The sequence below is a fragment of the Rhopalosiphum padi genome, chromosome 2 (assembly GCF_020882245.1).
Source record: "Rhopalosiphum padi isolate XX-2018 chromosome 2, ASM2088224v1, whole genome shotgun sequence".
In the NCBI taxonomy this organism is placed as follows: domain Eukaryota; kingdom Metazoa; phylum Arthropoda; class Insecta; order Hemiptera; family Aphididae; genus Rhopalosiphum; species Rhopalosiphum padi.
In genome coordinates this window covers 30606334-30629814 of record NC_083598.1, presented here as the reverse complement: position 1 = coordinate 30629814, position 23481 = coordinate 30606334, and the positions used below count along the sequence as shown (strand labels likewise).

Here is a 23481-nt window from a genome sequence, read left to right as displayed (position 1 = left end):
TAACCTCTAAAATCGCTTCAAACATAAATAGTACAACCGATAAAAACAGAAATACAAACACGCAAATATTGGAGTGGTGGAGTTTATTTTCGTATATAATCATAACATTTTGAATTATATGGTATTAGCTTAGTAAATACAAAACTACAGAATATCAGCAAATGTTTGCTAAATATGTATAACTTACGCTGCTGATTACCATAAAATGTATAAGCATAAAAAAAATTATTTACCGTTTTATTAAGACGCGTATCAAACGCTATAGAGTATACGATTAAATTATATTATTAAAATGTGTAAATAAATATGGCTAGTATGCAATTATATTATATTAAAAATAATATTTTTTTTTTTAATACTGTTCTGTTACAAAAATTAAGACAAATAATTTGAAATTATAAGATTTAGTGCACTGGTTTTATTTATTTTTTTTAGTTTTATCCTCACTAATTTATATAGTTTTAATGGTTTACACGAAGAACGCATAAAAACGTTATTAATGTATATTATACAATTTAATTTAATTTAACTACTTTTTTCTTTAATATATTATTAGATTTATTTATTTAGTATTACTTTTTTTTAATAAATCGTGTTAACAACTGTTTGGATGGTAAGCTTTAGACATTTATTTATTTTTAATTTAATATACTACTACCTTCATATTATATTTTCAGTTATAGGTACACCATTCGTATTGTCCGTATAATTTATACTATGCTCTCCGTGACTTTTATTTCCAAAATTCACACAATGAACTATAAGTTTCCATAATATATGTGACTAATAATACAAAAATGAGTGCTTACGCACAAAAATATAAGAATAATTAATTTTAGAAAAAAAAATTGTATTAAATAATAATTTATCATATTATAACATAAAATAACTAGGAAATTTGAATTCAACCTTCTAATAAGAATATAAATTTAAAATGCACAATAGTTGACTGTGAAAATAAGTAAGGTATTGAGGACACCTAACTTACATTTGCATGATGTATAATCCCAGTATTACAAACATAAGCACAACACATTTTGTGTTGTTAGGCGTTAGTTATATAATATTATAGTAAATTTATTATTCTATTACCAAATTTAAAGGTAAGGATATTATGTAAGGCAGGGATCACCAATAAATATTTTTGAAGGGTCACTTTAGGAACTTAAACATTTTTGAGGCCATTATAATATAATGACAATTTTTCCTAAAGAAAGTAAAAGTAAAATTAATGAAAACCTTATTCAATTCAACATCAAATAACATAGTTTAGAAAATCTATTCCTTGGTTGTGAGCCGGATAAGGTTAGTCCAATATCCACCATTTAGTAACCTCTGATCTAGAGTATATCTCATAGGTTTTTATTGCGGTATTAAAATTAGAATGAAAATTAAATGAAACCTTTGTAAAATACTACATTTTTAAAAACTTCTAAAATGCTTAAAATTAAAATGTAATAGTTTCGATTAAAAACCATTGAAATACCCTAGATAATATTGTCACCTTTAAATTTCATTATATAGCTAATTCACTTTTAAATTCAGGCTGACAACATAAAATTAGTTCTTCTGTATGCAGATTTGTTGAATAGTAGCTCAATTAAAATGGAGACATCACAATATGCGGATTCAGCGTCCTCTAAAATAGATATTTTGGGGGTATATTATTACATTACACAATCGATACATTTGAATATATTTTTACGTACTTAAGGAGGAATCCGGAATTGTAATACTTTGCATTCATTATTATATTATAAAATAATAAATATTTATTAAATATTCATAAGCACCAAATAATATAAAAGTATAATTTGTTAAAAATTATTTTAAAAGTACTCATGTTTTAAAATTAACTTGTAAATTATAAAATGGCACATAGATTTTTATAATTTACTAGTACTTAATATTGAAGTAGTAGTTTATTAAAATCTAATCATATTATAATGTAATGTAGATTGATACTTGGTAGGTATACTCAATATATTAGTTAGTCAACTAAAAAATACTTCTGTATGTCTATAACTATAATATAAATATATTATATAACCTTAGTAATTTCGTTCTGTAAAAAAACTATAGAATTTATACATATAGAAATTAGTGGAAAATTTAAGTAATTTATACACAATATTATAATCGCTCGCGTGTGACACAGATGAAACTAAATGCATATAATCTAACACAATGTAACACGTGGTAATAACAAGCAATTATTTTAAATGAATTAGGTACGTATGTCAAGTAGTAATATGTTGAAGTGATTGTGCATTCACAATAATTAATTAAATTACTAAGGTAAATGTTGAAAATAATTTTTTAAAGAGTAGCATAATTAAAAAACACTTTAAATTTTATAAACATTTTATTATACTTATTCGACTACAAAAATGTAATTATTAATACATACTAGCAAATAAAATATGTAGGTAATATACTTGCTATATTATAACCAAAGTGAAAGCAAGTGGTAAAATGTATGAGTATTCTAAAAACCACCAAAATTTTATTATCGCCATAATAATTATTTTACTGTGAATATATTTTTAGCAGTAATACATTCAACTTTTGCTCACTACAAAAATATGACCCTTTAAGGTTAAAAAAACATTGATGGAATTAAATTTGTTTCAAACATAAAATATTATAACCACGCGAACTGAATTCATTACAAGTATAATGGATATTGCATTTAAAATATGTACGCATGATGTATGAATTTTATCTCCGTACTTATGTAGTAGTTTTATCTGAAAATAAAAGCGTCGAAATGTATTACCTACTACATATTTGTATTATATACCGCAAATTTAATACATTTATTTTTAATACTAATTGAACCCTTTTTCTTTGCATTTTTCATACAGAAGAGTATGTAGGTTACCCGAAGTTCAATCTATAAAAAACATACCAACAAAACTAATAGTTTATTTATTATTAAAAAATGATTTTATGAACAGGTAAATAAAAATTGTATTAAAAGTAAAATATCAATAATATATTATATTTTCAATCTTGAAATAAATCTTTTAAAATCGTTGTTCATGACGAGACATCATGATGATGTACTAACACATTTTGGTATTGTTTATTTATTTATATATACTATATATTTTATTTTTTATATGAACTCAATGTGTTTTCAATAACTTTTCCGATAATCAACAATGTTGTTAGTCTTTCAACTCTGTTGGCGGCAGAGCAGCAATGTAGGGTGTCATGACATAACCTCGCAATATCAGTCAAATGTTTATTTTATTATTTTCAATATATATAACTATATTACTGCAATCCAAACAGACGATTGTTGCTTGTAGAAATAAGAAAACTTTTCTATCCCTTTCAAGTGGACTACAAAACACAAAAAGTTTTTGTTTTACAGCAACACCGACAGTACCAGTTTTATAAATAATAATTATAATATTTTCCAACGTACAATTATATACAACTAAGAATAAAAAGTAAAATGAAAATCATTACTTATACTTTTAAACTCTATAAAAAATGGCAAAGAAATACCATCTAATAAACTTAAAACACTATATAATACGAATTAAAAATCACATTAACAATGGATTATATACTTAAATGGTTTTTATTAAACTTTTCATATTTTACGTTTCACTACCTAATACGTATAAGATTCATAAAATAAATTTAAGAATTTAAAAAAAGTAGATATTGGATATAACTAAACATCATATATTATTAACTTTATTTTTGCGTCAATTTATGACCTTTTTGATAATGATATCTTAAACACCTGATTATGTTCCATAGCTATTATAATCCTTAAGCACACAGTGCTCAGTCTGGATAAACATGCTTAACTGTATAGTACGTATGACACGTGTTTAAATACTTTTAGTAATTTATTGGATACCTACCTATCTACTAAATTTTATCAATGCAAATGATAAGAATTTTAAATTAGATTTTAACATTATTTTTTATAATACATAACCATCGATATTTTTATTGAAGATAGATATTTTACAGGGTTTTAAAATCAATTCAATGTATTTTTGTAAATAACAACATATAACCCAACGAGAGACTGTAACCTAATCAAAAGCACCTGTTCTATAATCGGTTCCTGAAGAAAATCGAAGAACTAGAACCTTTATTGGAACCCATATTTTACAATGTATAAAACTAAAACCAGAACCGGAACCGGAACCATTTAAATAAACGATAAGTTTTGCGAATCTTTTAGGGTTTTATCGGTTTTAAGAAATGATTAAACATTTTATATAAATTGTGTTTTATTTTAATAAAATAATAATTTTTCATAAAAGTATTTTTGTTTAATATTACTATTAATTTTAACTCAAAATAATCAAGCTGTACAATCGACAACGATTAATTTACAAACATACGAGTCGCATTTTTCATTTGCAATATAACATGAATGATGGAACAATGATTGGTTTTCTACGAGTTATTAGTTTATTACGAATAAATAATATTTAGTTATTTATAGTTGTTACTCCATCTCATAGTCTCCCACATACACAGTCGTACACTCACATATACGAGTCGCATCTGCAGGCAGCGGCTGATTATATATTATATTATATTTACGTCTGTCGTCTGTGTTGTTCTGTACTTTATTATTTTCAACATGGGCCAAATTTCAATGCCCATCGTTAAACGTTAAACAATATGTATATAGCCTTCTACAATTATCTTATTCAATTACTATTAAATAGGTAGAATAATTTATCTCATACTATTTTGTACGAGGCTACAAATGTTTATAATGATATAGATTAATTTATTATTTTCTATCTATAGACACTACTGTGGTGTTTAAAATCAATATCTTATTATTATTATAAAATAATAGTTTAATTTTTTTTAATAAGAATACATTGTTTTTATTTATTTAAATAATTACTACTAATTGATACTTATTTATTTAAACTGATACAATATTACCAACCAATTTGATTTTAAAAATTATAAATTAATAATTTAATTGAATTTTTAAACAAAACCTTTGAGTACTTAATAATAAACACGAAAAAAATTATGTCGTATTTTATGATGAACTATTTCATTCGTATTAATATTAATAAGAACATTTAATTTTTATTAACCTATTTAAAAAATATTATTTATATTAGAGTTCAGTCTTTTGAATATGTTCTCTAATTTAATCTAATACACAAAAGTATATTACCTAATAATGAAATAACTTTTAAATATGTACCAAATAAATATTTAACAACCATATATATCAAGTTAAAATAGTTGAATTGGAGACTGGAGTTTTGTTTATATTATACATACACAATTTACAAAATAAACACTCTCATCTATGTGCATTTAAACATTTAAACTAATATCGAGTAGTTACTTTGTTTGTATATTTAATTCAATATGGTTTGTATACGAATAATCAATAATACATTATTTAATTACATAGTATATTTTTTCTAAAGTTTTCAATTTTCTTTTACCTTTTCACCGATAAAAAAAACTTATTGACGTATCAATAATTAATTGATACACTTTCAATAAAAACCATAATGAAATGTGAAACTAAATTTAAAAAATACAGCCTATTATATCCCGAAAAAAACAACAAAATAATATTAAATTCGTGTATGTTTTTCAAAAGTTTGTCATTTAAAATATGCACGTAGTGTAGTGGTAACCACCTACGTAACGTTTCATAACAAGTAAATTTCATTTTAACAGGATCGTATACTGTAATCTAGACTATAGAAGTACATTTAAATTACATAAATAATCTGTGTATAAAAGCAATCTTATACTTTAAATGTAATTTAAGGTTAAAGGAATTTTAATTTGGTACATATTATTTTTTTTATGCGCAAACGTTTTTGAGACTTAGTGGTATTATTTAAAATTAAATAAATTATACTTACAAAACTATTTATTTAAAGCTTTTATTACATATAATACAGGAAACAAAAAAAAGAATTTACAAAGAGCAATTCAACAAATAAGATAATTTCGTTAAGACTCAAAAGTATCTATAATTATATTTGAATAGTAACTTTTAAACTAAAATTTAACAAAGTTATAAATAATAATACAATTATTTGTATTATTATATCGATTTCTTTTCAATCATCTTTTTATAAACAAACATAGTTCAAATAGAATAATTTGTTTAATACATACCACGCATTAAATCAAAATGTAAAATTACATAATTTCTACTTGTAGCAACATTTTAATACTTGAAGTTTGCAATTACAATGCACTATACCTTAGAATTATTACAAATATGTATTTTCCAAGAGAACAACGTTCAAATATTATATCATGTCAAATTAGTTTCATCTTAGATTGTCACATTATTTGAGTAAAAATCATAATAAATTTGTCGAACACCAAAAAAATATGACAAATATTTTGTATACAAATGTCAAATAAATAAGTCCATTTCCTCAGTGGTTAAAAAACGATATAGTTATAATAAGTATAGCTTATAACTTGTATAAGTACTTACTCAAAACTCGTTATTATTTCATTTCATTTGAGCTATTTAAATTTTAGATATTATTTCTATAAATTTCAATAACAAGATTTTTCTAGTTAAAAAAACTTTAAAATTAAATACGAGATTCATTTTAAGTCATAAATTAATATTATAGCTAACGAAAATATCATAGATACATAGACATGATTTATTTTATAAGCATTTAAAGTTCATTTTTTGACGAAATTCATCAAAATCTCAAAAACTTATAAATTATTTGGTTTAATGTTTAAAACAATAATTATTAATCATAAATAATATAAAAAAACACAATGTTCTTGCCAAACATTAATATAACATTTCACCCCACTGTATTATTAATAAAAAATAAATTAATATTATTTAATACTAATAACATGCCAAGGTATGATCGCCATTCAATGACTGGTAAATTCATGATATATATAATATATATATATTGCAATATATGAATTTTAATTATTCCTATTCATATGAAATATGAATTTTCTTCTGGGAAAGTCATTAATCTATCGTAAATGACAACTTACAATAGTATATTAATTAAAAATTAATATTTAAAAAACATTTACGAGAAACACTCACCTGGTGGATCATTTATGACAGATTCGCACATTTTTTTTCGTTTAGCAATAACTTGATGCAGAATATGATTGTCCTGAATATTAGACAATCCATATTGATAATCAGCCATCGTCAACTGAAAACAAAATATATTTGTATATTCTTTCATATTGTTTTAATATAATGTGTCTACTTTTTTGGCATTAAAATTAAAATTTTTAATTTAATTTAATTCACTTAATTCAATAAAATGATTTACATAAGTCTATACATGATGATGATACTCGCCATATTATATACAACCGACATTTTATGACCCATAGCCTATATAACTCAATGAAATATAAATAATATATAAGTTACCTACGATAAAACTAATAACTACCTATACTTAAAACTCATATATGGGTTATATTTAAAACTACATATTAGATATGTTGGTATATCAATAATTAACACAATACATTTATTAAATAAATACTAATAATAAACTAATACAAATATATAAAGAATGAAATTTTAATAAAATGAAAAATGTGTAACCTTTAACTAACCAAACTGATAATGTTTGATTATATCTTAAAATAATAATCAAATAGTTTTGACTTAAACATTACTTCCTGTAAATATGTTACTATATTTATAAATCCTATTAGTTAAAATTTCAAAAATAACATAATAATTTGTAGAATAAGATGACACATTTACCTTTTATGACTGAATTTAATAAATATATTATACAAAACAATTTATATAAGTAATTTAATTTAAAAAAATAATAATCAGGTTTTCAAATTATTATAAATATTTTTTAATTTTTAGTAAACATTATGAACTAATTATACTTATATTCATTATTATACAAAATAATTTATATATATAATATATTCTATTGAACTTATACGTATTATACTAAATCAAATAACTGCGTCTATAATTTCTGTATCTATTTTCATATTTTCACAAATTAAATTTTACAAATTCCTTAGTATTATTTTAGTTATTTTGGATTACATAAACTGTGAAAAAGGAATTCAAGAATTTTCGTCTTTGATCAAATAATATTCATTATAATAAAATCAAAATAATCCCGGTTTAGTTTCTGCATTTTTTAAGATATAACATAATAATGTTTTTTTAAACAAGAAAACGGATAATAAAAATATTTATGCTCTAAATACACCTTTATATATTGCTTTTTATATACATTGTACCTAATTGTATTAATTTACAAAAACATTGTATACCACACCGCAAAAATAAACATACGGCTTTGAAAAAATAGTATTCACCTATATCTAACCGATCGCAAATAAATTTCGTACATAATGATAAAAAATAATAATATGCATCAGTTGATTTTATCAACTTCCATTTTTAAACAATAAAAACAAATAATAACATATTATTATGGTGAAAACAACGACGCTTGAATAATTTTCCATTGCTATTAAAATAATATGATCTCCCTTTCGTGTGACACACCTTGTTGACTGGAAAATATAGGTCTGGCTTAAGAAGGATAACTGTCACGACTCACGATGCACGCCTAATAGCGTCCATCAGCGTCTATTCGGCCATTTTCCGCCTCGTCCATTATACGGCCACGTGCGTAAAGCTATCTCGATAGTCCATTAGGTTTTACCTTTCCATTTTCCGTCCAATTCAGCTATATTGTTCGCGGTGGATTGTTATTCCTTTTATTATACGTTCCTCTGTGATTTGTTTTTTTTCTCCGTGCCCTAAATTTCTACGGATCCGTTATGTATGCCCGTTTGCGATAATATACGTTCAGTGTTCACCTAGCCATTGTTCAGCCGGTAATCCGTAGAAACCACATATTATATTATCCCGTACATTATACTCCATTATCTGATATGACTGAAGCAAACATATTGAATCTCAAGTCTTCCCGTGTATATTGTATACTTGCCAAATTATTTATCGTTATCATCCCACACGAAAATTACAATTATACCAAATTATTGATGTTTGTTTAGTAATTCTTTAACCCCGGAAGAAAAATATAACAAAAAAAAAACATACATGATACATATTTTATATAATATATACACATAACTATACAACATTTTATATCCCCGTCGACTAACTATGACTACTAAGAGACACTAAATAAAATAATCAATAAAAATAGTGTTTGTATTAAAATACATTAATGACATTGGTATTATCATTTATAAAAGATCAAATAATTTAATAATTTTAATTTTTGTTATGTGTACCTTTTGAATTCCTCGATCATACACGAGCAAAATGAGTAAAAACGTAATATTTATAACGATAAGTACTTGAAATAAATGTATTTTACTTGTCCACTTATTTAATAAGGTGGTTATTAATTTAAAACAAAAGAAGCATATTGATTTAAATGAACAAACAGTTTTTACGAATTAGGAAATTACAATTGAGTTTAATGGTTTGAATAAATAAATTACATCTAAGATTTATAGTTAATACAATGTTCTCTGTATACATTATTTTTAAATAAACCACTGTCACAATATATATTTATATTTGGCGTGATAACTTTAAATGGCAATTCCGCAGTTGTATTTTATTTTAAAAACAAAAGAACGGAAAAATAAATACTTAACTCAATATCTTAAAGGAATATAAAAAGCAATAATAATAGTCAACCATATTGTTTTTCGTTACAACAAGATAAATCTTCGATACAAATAAGACAAAAACGATATTTTCAAAATCTAATTAAATGCATAGAATTGAAAATTATTATCATCAAATTATTTATATACAATTTATTTCACCCACAGAGGCAAAAAATAAATAAATATAAATTATATTTTTAAATATAACTTTATTGTAAATTGTTGATTTTTTTTTGTTTACTACTCTAAAAATTATTTTATGAAAATATCAAACTAAAATAAATAAAATGAACTGTTTAATAATTATTAAATACGCTCAAGTCAAATTAAAATTATCCAATGTTACTTTTAACACGAATACTAATAATATCATAGAATGAATATTTATTCTAAAAATATATTTGTATGATACCATTCGACCACTATCTTGATACCTTACTGAACTATATAAAACTAAAATGCGATTATGCAATAATCGTCTAAAATATGCCTACTACACAATAATTACTATATACGTATTTCAACTACAACTATATTTACTACAACTACTCATATATTTTGTAAAACTCAATTTATCAAATAAATATCAACAACTCTAAAAGTGTTCAATTGTTATTTGAACCTAATACTTATATTGTTTTGTAGTTTCGTTTATTTAATATATTAATTTTAATATTCTTTTATTTATTTAATATGAAAACCATTTCAAATTCTTAATGTTATTTTCAATTTAAGTGGGTATTACTTTTTATTAAATCCTTTACCTAGTTAAATTATTAGGTTTTAATTATATTAAGTTTAATTAAAATGTACAAATATTAATCATTTTTATTCCAATTCAAGTTACACATAAATTAATTTTCTTTTTCCCCTTAGTTAGTCATTAAGAACAATAAATTCCCCGTCGGTCATACACTACCTTGACAATTCAGTTTTTTTTTTACTGACTTTTCGTTTATTAATTAATGTGATATCGATTTAATTTAATATATTTATGATATACAATGTCATGATTAAATCACCTATATTTTACAACATTTCTTATATATTAACCTTTTTTCACACCTTTTAAAAAAGTTGTAATATTATATTTATATAACATTTTTTTTTATTAATTTTTAACTTAGTTGAATAAGTAAACAAGTTTGAATACCTCAAAGTTCTCAAACATGTGAAAATTAGTTTATAGTTGAATTTTGACGTTATTTTTTAATGTCTAAAATCTAAATAGAAACATATAATTATTTTCAGGAATATAAAAAAAGTTACTGAACATGATGGTATAAGTTAGATTATTCTTTTTTTTCTATATTATAGTTTGATGCAAGTGAAAGTTTTTATTTTTATTATTCATATGTGAATTAAATTTTCCAATATTATACCAAAATTATGTACTTTCTATCCATTATATTTTTATATTATTAATAATAATAATTCAGTAAACGATAAAACTTATCATATAAAGTATTCCATTTATGTGAGTACTGTTTTTTATTATATATTTTCATCATTATACCATAATAACTTTTGTAGTATAATTTTTGTCTTTATAATTTGTCTCATTCAATATTATTATAATATTTTATTAACTTCATAGCACATTTCACAGTAAGTACCATTAACAACTTTTAAACTATTCATTATTTTTTTGCTGTTATTTTATAATAAAAATTAACTTTCTACGAAGAAGGGTGTGTATTTCAAGACAACTATTATGATTGATATTATACCGTACATAGAAACTCCATTTTACTAGACACAAAATATTCGATCATATTGACATATTCTTCCTTATACACACAATACTGTAAAAAAAATTACATAATAATACAATATTACCAATGTATATCATGAATCATGATATATTTTAAGTATAATATTTACAATATGGTTTGAAGCTTTTAATACATATTTAAAAATTAAATAAGAAAGTAAATCTAGGCAACTACCATAACACATAATACATCGCATTATTCATATAACCAATCTTCACTTGGGCACTAGATTTTAAAGTTTATCACAGAATGATTGAATAACTTATCTTCCTAATTGATTATTGATTGATCACTGCATAATAAAATATGTATTAAAATTAAAATTATACTAAAAGATTTATTTAAAAACCGATGAAAAATTATATGTGAATTATCAATAAAAGATAACTACTTAAAGAAAAGCATTTTTAAATCTCTATCTTCGATATCCAAATTCTACTTATTTTTCTAAAATATTCACTCACAGCAATGAGATTATGAAACAATAACGCTTCAGAAAATAAATTGTATTTATCAGTTTAATCCGTCAACAATCGTTTGTTGACATCCACCGATTTATCGCCATCGAGTCATCAAAAGTTATTTTCGTATAAAATAACCCGTGAACGATGTTTAATGAGATTTTTCTATAGAAATATCATAAATCTGAGAGTAATATTATAACTTATAAGATAGGTCAGTGAATTTATTAATGATATAAACCAATTTGTCAAAGCTGACATAAAAAACTTCTTCACCAGCGCATTAAAGACAGTACGAACAAATAATTATTACGTTAAGGTCATACAATGATAAATTACAAGTGTAGCATAGAAAATACTGTTTTATCATGTATTTTTTTTCCTGAAATATAACGATATTTTACAGCACGTGTTAGTGTTAGTTTGCTTACAACCATTGTACGCTATATCATGCCAGCAGTGGTTTATACCTACAACATTAATGACCACAACAAATACAAAAGCTGTAAATTCTAAATTGAAATTTATATCAAACATCAGTCATAATAAATTTAATATATTTTAAATTAAAACAAATAAAAGTCAAGTATAGGCAAATCAATCGCTACTTAATTTAAATTCTTCAAAACAAACACAATCACCCACTATATTATTATAATATAATCTATCTACATAATAAACAATAATTAAAGTCACATTAAAGGTGAAACGAATCATAATGATCCATGAGTTAACCATCTCTAATATTCATAAACAAATTTTATTGTGTTGTAATTGACGAAAAAATTTTATGAGCTGAACTATTTGGTGAACAAAAAATAAAATTTTAATGATTTTTAGTTTAACAAATCTAAATTATAAACGGATTAATGATGTTGTACATATTTTAATTCATTGTGGTACCAAGTGTACAATATACAACCTAGATGAAAAATTCAATTGAATTTCGGTGTTTGAATATAATAGTATAAATTAATTTTAAAATAGACGAATTATTAACCAAATTGTTAGAGTTGAGTTGAAAAAGACAAATTATTATTCAAATGTACTAACAAGGTACATTGGAAACAATGAAAAATGTAATCGTTTTACAATTGAAAACCAAATACTTTGTATAACCGTGGTTCTACCTTCTATATATTTATTAAATATAGATTATAAATAATTTAGAATAATACTATAAATAAAATAAATGTAATAGTCTTATCTCAAAATTCAATAATCTAAAAGTGTATAATATGTTACATAGAAACATTATAGTAAATAGATTGTATTCAGCAATGACTATTGAAAAACAGAATATTATATTAAACGTTTGTACACTTAAAATTTTTAATTTTCAAATTAATAACAATATATAGATAAACAGTGCATTACATTGTATTTTTGATATAGTTAAGTTATAAATCAATGTTCTAAATATAATTTAATTAATATATTATACTTAATCCACTTTAATATCTAATATTATTATAATAGTTAAATTACAAAATTATGAACTCTAATATTATGATTATATTTAGCTCAAGTATAGACCAAATATATTACAAAATATATGACCTTAATTTGTATAAGAGACTGTGTAAAGCCATATTATGCATTTATGATTCATGCACATTACCTTACCTAAATTATAAACTAATAGTAATCCTTAACCTTTTCTACCAAATCACCAAAAATATAACACTCTATTGACTATTACTAGAGTTACTGCGTACTATATTATGCAAAATATATAATAAACTAGGTATATCAAATCACTACAACTAACTTTTAACCAAAATTAAACTCTTTTAATTAATACCATATCTCTGTATTTTACTAAAATTATAAATTAATCGTTCTAAATGTTTATATAACCTTAATATTTGTTTACTGAGTTACAAGTATAATAAATATTTTTTTTAAAAGAATAAAAAATATACACATTCTTATACAAAACTTAATTCATTTTTTTAAGAAACTTGATAAAATAAAATAATATCTAAACGTATTAGTTAAGCACACATCACATAAGTAATTATATAAATAAACCAAACAAAGATTATTTTTTTATGTGATGATAGATTTTAACTAGATACTATTTTTATTGATTATGGTTAGGTAGGGCTGGGATAGTCGAATTGTAGTTGGATGGAAAAAAGGTAATGGTCGAACTTCATTCGGGTAAAAAACAGGTAGCTGTTGAACTACACTAGTTCAAAAAAATAGTTAAAATGGAAAAAACGTGGAAACTTGTTACCAGTCGAACGTGTATAGTAAAAACCCGTTAAAAATATTACGAATCTTATGTTTACGAACGCTATGGGCTACCTATTTAAGAGCATTATATAATATGAGTTCGTTAATGTCATTTAGATAACGCAGATAATTATATTATGGACAAAAATCGACAAAAAAATCTAACCTAACTGGATAATAAATACTAAATAGTTATCAATAAAAATATAAAATTAATTCTTATATTTTATACCGTATACAATTTAGACCTATGTAAACTACAATTAGTACACACTTTTATGTCGCTAAGTAAATATAAACAATTTAAAAATTATTAAAAGTGAATGAGGCCATGAATTAATTGTGTACCAAAGTTATACATTTTACAAAGAAAAACATATAAATTATGGTGTTAAATGACGTTGTATGTACCCATCGTGATTGTTTTTCAAAACTATATCTAGATGAATGTTCTACAGTTATTTTCGGTGTGAGTTAATACATAACCATGAAGAACCACTTAATTTACCCCTTCAAAAGCATGAGCATTTTATTGAAATACTTTTTTTGAGCCCAAGTGTAGTTTGACTACTACCTGATTTTTACCCGCGTGCCGTTCGACCATTATCTTTTTTAAACCCGAGTGCAATTCGACTAAAATAAGTGCAATTCATCCATACTCGGTATGACATGGCATGTGTGTTGTTAAAATTCCCAGGGGGTCACCCATCCGGGAACTAGCAGCTAGCTGCTAACTTAACACCAGCGCCGTCAGGCAACGGTACGTCCACTACACTATGCCATATCCCCAAACATAGATTAAATTAAATAACTAGCAAAAAGTATAATTGTAATAAGAAAAACTATTTCTTTGGTGGGAAAAGTTATAATTATTGTATCTACTAAAGAAATTAATTTGTAAAGAGAGTCAATAGTTATCTGAGATTGTGAAATACCCGCATTATGCCTGTAGTAGATATTTATATTTTATACTTGATTTTTTTTATCACTTTTTTGTTTTTTTTTTACGATTCGATAATTAAAACCAAAGCAACAAGCACTCAACACATAATACTTCTCCTGCTAAAATAACTACAGTACTCAAAGCTAACATTTAGACAGATAGCTTACAAACATTTTGTCACACCCAAATAACCGATTTTACATGCGAAGTATTCATGTACCAAAATTATTACATAAACTTAAAAAAACATCAAAAATGTGATTTGTTACTCACATTTAAAAATAATCCCACTACCCTTAACCAAAAATAATAATAATAATAAAGGAACCAGTTTTATGTATAGTAGGTGCCAAGTGTATTTCGTTGTTGAGTAAAGTCACTGTAATTATTGATGTATACTAAAAACTATTCTGAAGGGAAACAGTCTGCCAACCTATAAATTTCTAGGGAATTTTTTTACACATTTATATTTTAATAAGTGAATTATTTTTATACTTACTAGTATTACGATAGATTAAAATTAATTTTTCCAAAAACAACCGCATTGTGTTACCCATATTATATATTAATTATTAGAGTATTATTACTATTATTTCATATAAAATATTACTATCTGTTACTTAGGAGTCAATATCGACGTAACGCGTAGAAGGGTGTAAATATGTAAATTTAATCTAAACACGTTTAAAATGTCATTATGTATAAACGTATAATAATACATACATGTAATAATATACGTTATGGCAAAAGTTTCGAACTCCTATAGTTTTTATTTACAATAAAATAACTAAAAATCCTTTAAATATCCAAATTCGTCGATATTTAAACTTGTATAAATTGAATTCCACCCTAAGTATCACTAATGTATGGTTTCTTAATTATTACTTCCAATTTATATTCCCCCCTATAACACATTTAATTACGTTTCATTGTGCATTTAGTGTACATACATAATTTTGTATTTATGCATTTTTATTAAAATAAAAAAAAATGTTAAGAATCACTATTAGCGATAATACATATTTTACTATGATTTATTAATAAATATTAATACAATAAATTCTATGAAACATAAATAGCTTTTTTTAATTTGATATACACAATGATATGATCATACATATAACTATAATCCATGTTAAATAACCATTATCATTAATTTATTATAAATTCTTGTAAATAATTTTCATTGTCACTTCAACAGCTTTAATAAAGATTTATTATGTTATATTATACACAAAACACAAAGGTGTTCTAATAGAAAAATACTCTCGATAAAACATATTAAAAAATGATCTTGAGAATTTACTATTTAGCTTTAGCACACTACAACAAATCTGCTTTATGATCTATATTATGCTTTTAGTATGAAATTATGTAAAAAAAAAAGTTACAGTGTAAGTAAAATAAAGAATAATTTATTAGCTAAATACTTGACTGAATGATAATATGCTGATCAACAATTTTATGACATACAAATTACAATAGGGTAAAAATGTAGACCCTTCTATCCAGTATAATTCAGTAAAGACTTTTGGTAAACAGCTACAATAAAAGCTAATGCGGTGAAAAATAATAAACAGGGATCGACCATACAAACAATTTTTTTATCATATAATTTTATTAACTGACATTTTAATCGATTTACGGTTGGAAAGGGATATTTTTGACACGGTAATGATATAATAACTTCGAGATACTTAATTTTATTTTTATTTAATCCATCATTTTTCCATCAAACAGAAAATCTTTCGGATATTATAGATATAACGCTATCTTTCTTAAATGATAATTTATAATTAATTTTTCGTTTTTATATACAACATATGTGGTTAACATGTAACTCAAAGGTAGTGTATATTGTAATATTAAAAAAATAAAACCATTTTATAATTATGAATAATTTTAAAATATTTTTCTCTTAATTTTTGTGAGTTTAATATTTAATAAGCTAATTTTATTGAATGACTTATCTTTTTGCACACTACATAACAACCCAATGATTTGTAATATTAACCACCTTATTTCCGACTTCCCTAAAGTATCACTACACTTATTGTATCTTTTTAAATCTTCTATACCTCTCTCAACATCCAAAATATATTCTCATCTTAATAAATAAATATTATTTCCCTTATTATCATTATTTAACCATACAACTTATTTAACTTGACTAATTATTTTATTTTTTTATTTATTTGTATTTGTTGTCTCCTTTTCGTATTTAATTATAGTGTTTTTAATTTACTTTTAACACAATATCTTAATTTTCAAAAATAAAATATGTATTAAAAATAAAAAAAGTGGACAAGTGGGTATCGCTCTGCTGTATAGTAGAGATGGAGAGTAAGTCACTATAATGGATATGTTAAATTTGAATGCAATGACGGGTATCATTGTATACGAAAAACGATTCTGAACGGAGATGATTTGTCAGTCAATGATAATTAGTTGGATATATTATATTATTATTACTTATATTTAAATTGTAATATATTGTTATTTTACGCGATTTCGTAAAAAATTAAATTTTATACGCTCATAAAATGTTTTTTATATTGACGCTGGAATATTTTTTACAGTTACTTGAGTAAACCTTAAGTATAAATAACAAAAATGTTATGAATTTTCAACTTCAAAATTCCTTCCAAATTTTCGTGGTTTTGATATATTTTGTAAACATTAGAACTTTAAATGCTTATAACAAAAATTGTGACTAACGATTTTTGATTTTTTTTTCTACTATAAGTACAACTTATAATAAATCTTGTATTAAATTTTAAAGATTTTTTGGATAGCCAAATTTTTTTTATCGGCATTTTAAGAAAAAAAACTTAGAAAAGTCGAAAATTTCAATTGTCTATAAGTATCTTAAAAAAGGTCAAAATATTTTGAAAATTTTATTGTAAATATAAAACCATAATATAAACATTTGGTGAAAATTTCAAATATTTACAATGATTCGTTTTTGAGTAACAACAAAATCAAAAAATTTTGTCGAAAAGTGGTTATGCATAAAAATTCCAGTTTTTCCGTTATTGTTTTAGGGTTTTTTCCGACGCTTTTGAAAACTACTGAAAACTTTTGAACCCCCAAGGTACCAACTAGATGAATTTTCCTATTCAAAGAAGGGCTGAAGTCAAAAATCGAAGCATTATTACTACTCAAAAACGTGATGACAGACACAAAAATAAAAAATAAAAACACATAACATTGTAAAATCAATATTTAATAATTCATCACTCCATTCAGAATCTAAAAAAATAATTAGCTATAATACTATATCTTATGTGTTTGCACCGAAACACTATTTTAAATCAAATGTTTGTGCCCATATATATTTTATATATTTTAAGATTTCAGTAATAATAACTTATAATTTATATTAAGAAGACATTATATAAAATATACATCGCTAACCTTGAAATCTAAAATTTGTATAGTTCTTTAGTAAGTTACATTAAATTTAAAATTTTACTCTATAATTTGATTTACTAATTATAATTTAAATATATCCTATTTATATAACAATTATTTTGTTTGATTTACATTTTTGAATTCTATAAAGACAGTTCAAATGGTTCAAGGTTCTATTGATTTTGATCCATGTCTATACGCGTAATTTAACGGGAATAATATTTGCTTTTGACATTTCAAATGACCTGTTCAGAAATTTTATATTTAATTGGTTTTAGAATCCAAAGTAAGAATACTCTGAATTTAGATATATTTCGTATATCAAATTTTAAAATTAATTTTAGCACAAATTCCTTTTTTTCAAAAACTTTCTTATATCAACTATTAAAATTTCAGTATGATTATATACATTGTTTTTTCTCACTACATTATTTAATCCTTAATAAGCGTTGTTATTAAAAAAAAAAAAGAGAATTATAATTATTTCATATTTATTTTATAAACTTAAAGATGTATACTTATAATTTATTTTAAATTTCATTCAATGATTTATTTTGAAATTTTCATATTATCTATGAATGAATAGAATATGAATTATGACTTAACATATTATTTGCAATGAATAATTTTTTAAAGACTTAATCACATTGTACGTACCTACCATACTTATATATAAAAATAAATTAATACATGATATACTTTTTTTTATTAGTATTCTAGAAAATAATTAGCTCAGTGTATACATTATTTTTCATCGCATTTAACAACCACATGCAGTACAATATATTTCTGATCAATGGTTTAACTAATGTTTAACTAAATCAACCGTTTAGTATTCAACAATAAGTTCTTAGAATAAGATATAATTATATTGTATGCAAACTCAGACGTATTGAAACAATTAGGTAGACAGTTAATAGAAACTGCCAAACTGATAGGCTCGGTGTCAACTTCGAAAAAACTATAGTTGTTAGTTTGATACTTAAAAGAGAAAGCAATCAACAAATAGAAGGTTTATTGAGGAAATTCAATCATAAATTAATGAAATAATTCAAATACAATACAGAATAAGATTAAAATGTTTAAATGTCAACTATGCTTAACTTACCTGTTTTCTTTAATGGTCAACTTTGTGACTAACTATTGAAAAAACATTAAAAATTTAGTGTTGATTCTAAATTATAAACTCTATAAATATATAATTTAATAATTTAAAAACCCAATACATAATATTTTTTATTTTCTCCTCCTAAATTTTCATTACATAATTTGTCTATCAAATACAATTTAAAAGATATAAGTTTTAGTTATTTGGTCTCCCCCTTGATTTGAATTGCTCGTTTATACCGACAACTGAATGTTTGGCAACGATTTATCAAAATGACTGGTAAAAGAGTGACATTTTAAGAGCATTTCCAATAAATCATGATGGGTCAAAGGTGAATCCAACCTTACAACAAAGAAAAATAGAAAAAAGTATAGGACAAATAACATAAAATGTAAACTGTAGAATGATTTAAATTTCATCATGGTCAAATTAAATTCTCTTATAACCTCAATTAGTTTATAACTTTATAAGAGATTATTACATTATTTTTTTAACGTGTAGATAATTGTTTAGACATTTATAATTTGATTCTGTCAATAAGAATAAGAGGCCAAGGTGTTTTTAAAATTTAAATTAAAAGTTCTTATATTCATAATAATCTTTATCATTCAAAAAGTATCTAAAAAAACTAAAAACCATTCTATAAATAAAAATAATATTCTTAATGATGAAGTGGGTATGAGATAAACATAAAAACTAAAAAGTAAATTAAATGGTAGCTTTAATTTTTTACAGCTTACGGAAGTAAACCACCAATATTTTAGCTTCTATTTTTAAGTTTATGTAAACACTATTGGTTTGATTTTTATAATAAGATTAATTTATACAATTTCATTAATTTGGCTCATAAATTTAAAATATTTATACTTTTCAATAATACCACTGTTTAGTGTCTAATTAGTAAACAAATACATAATACAAATGCTGAGTAGTGTCCAATTAGTAAATAAATAATAATAATTTAACAATCAAGTTGTGTATTATATTATTAAGATAAATTAGTATAATACATCCTAAATATATTTAATATCAATATAAGATGATAATTATAATCATATAAAATATTAATTTAACATTTTATCTCATTATCTTACACCAAATGTTTAAAATAAGTGATGAAATATATTATAAAAGATAGGATATTTTAGATAGAATATCAAGATTTATACCAACACAATCTTTTAATTTATTTTTTTATAATTAGCGAAATAAATATATCTACACTATATTTTTATGTTCTGTTATAAAAATTGACAAATTACATTATTTATTATCATTCTTATATTAATAAATATTATGTAAAACAATAATACAACTACAACTCTAATTTCCAACAGATTTTTTGTATTCTGTCCACACATTCTTTTATATCCGTGTGGTTTTGTTTCCATTAATATCATATAATGAAATGTATTAAATACATTATATTAATAGCTATGACTTAACTTTATACGCTGATAATAAACAAAAAATATTAAATAAATAAATATGACGCACGTATTTTAAGTATTGTGACAAAAGTACTAGCTATTAAATACCTTCAATGGAGTAAATTTTTATAAATTTTATTTACATCTATATATATTATACAAGCTTTTATTGTAGGATGAAATGATATTATTTTATTTATCTTCTTTTTCAACATTTTTTTCCGAAAAAACTTTTTATTTCAGTTGTATAAACTATATACCACCTACTAAACAATGGACTTCTATGTTCACCTTATGGCAGTGAATTCAATTCTAGTCGACGTGTACTACTACTATATTATTATTTTATATAGTGCATTCTCTATAAGAATACTCGGTAAATCACCTTAATTGTATTAAATACTAATCGTGTTTCCCATACTTTTACATTGGTCTTTTCATAAATTATATTTAGAAAATTGATTTATGACATAACTATATCAAATAAACAATAATGTAATGCACTGTCTATCTATATATTGTTATTAATTTGAAAATTAAAAATTTTAACTATACATACATTTAATATAATATTCTGTTTTCCAGTAGTCATTTCTGCAGAGTACAACCTATTTACTATAACGTTTCTATGTAACACATTATACATTTTTAGATTATTGAATTTTAAGATAAAACTATTACATTTATTTTATTTATTGTATTATTCTGAATTATTTATAATTTATATTTAATAAATGTATAGAAGGTAGAACCACGGTTATATAAAGTATTTGGTTTTCAATTGTAAAACGGTTACATTTTTCATTGTTTCCAATGTACCTTGTTAGTTTATCACACTTGAATAATAATTTGTCTTTTTCAACTCTAACAATTTGATTAATAATTCGTCTATTTTAAAATTAATTTGTATTATTATATTCATACATCGAAATCCAATTGAATTGCTCATCTAGGTTGTAATGTTGTATATTGTACACTTGGTACCACAATAAATTAAAATATGTACAACATCGTCATTCTATTCATTTAAAATTATAATACCATACCCATAATTTTAGATAAATTTTAAACAACTACAAAACCTATTACCTAATAAATTAAATTTTTAAATAATTAAACTAACAAATAAATCATGTAATATAATATGCAATTATACAAGCAGAATAATTTTTGTTGATAATTATTATACTTTATATTACTACTATAGTTATATTCAATACAAAAATATAGAAAAATATTAAAGGATATAGACACCTATATAAAATACATTAAAAATAATAAATTAATCATTAACTATTTTGTACGTTTAAATTTAATACCTATATATAATAATTAATGTATTCTAATATCAACTAAGAATATTAAATAACTGTATACAACACAGTGGACAATTAATATAAATCCCTCTATGAGTATGTTAAAAATAAATAACTTAATACTGAATACATTTTATAATAGTTAATTGGTTTTATAGTTTTGTCAGAATTGTAATTATTAGGCAATGAAAACCCATTATTTGATAGTGATTAAATGAAAAATTAATAAATTGTGAAATTGTGAAATTGTAAATAAAAAAATAATATTAATTAATAAAATATTTATGACAAACAACAGAAAACTTTTTTAATGCTGTGAAAACAATTTACCCTCGTCACGCATCGTGTATTTGGTTGTTCGCTAAAGTATAATATTAGATTTACAGTTAAAATATTCAAATTTTAATGTCGCCCTAACTATTTTTTAAAGCTAAATACTTCATTAAAAAAACTTAACTCGAATATATACTCATGCTCGCGTGCGCTTATGTACATTTTAATTCCATTTCACAACAATAAAAATATGAACAAACGAAAAAAATATATTCACCTAACAAAAAAAATAATAATTATGATAAAATTCTTATAAACTATAAATATTATAATATTAAAAGTACAATACGTTATACATTCGGAGTACTGTATACATCACGAATAAACTCAATAGTTGTTATATTATAAGCTGCAGTCGTGTATGTTATAAAAAAAAGTTAATAAAAACAATAAATGTGCGTGATTTAAGTCCATACGCAACACCCAACACTTAACAAGTTTCAATCGACGCACTGGAAAATTACGTATTAACAAAATCTAAAGAAATTTCCCGACACAATTACGGTGGATCGGCAATTTTCTGTCATAACTACAAAAATTGCTTGTCTACTGCAACGCACTTGAAAAATATCAAGAAAAATAAAGCTAGTACCTTGACAATGGATATGAATATCGCCCCGGCGGTTTGGATCACAACGAAGACGACGATGACGACGTACGATCGGTACACATATACCGGACTTAAACACGCGCGTTGTGGTGGAGCGGGGATTTGTGTATGTGGTGCGTGCGCGTGTGACGACGATGAGGGCCCGCCACCGAACGACGGA

General features: G+C 23.5%; 1 protein-coding gene across 1 annotated transcript in view; it reads right to left on the bottom strand.

The window, feature by feature from the left end:
* LOC132921090 (calcitonin gene-related peptide type 1 receptor-like) overlaps positions 1-23481 on the bottom strand; it is a 61349-nt gene extending 37868 nt beyond the window's left edge. The window contains exons 1-2 of the mRNA XM_060983925.1: positions 23304-23481; positions 7082-7196 (exon numbers count right to left, since the gene is read on the bottom strand). Of these exons, the coding sequence (XP_060839908.1) occupies positions 7082-7190 (109 nt within the window). The 5' untranslated portion in view covers positions 7191-7196; positions 23304-23481. The remainder of the gene's footprint in view (positions 1-7081; positions 7197-23303) is intronic.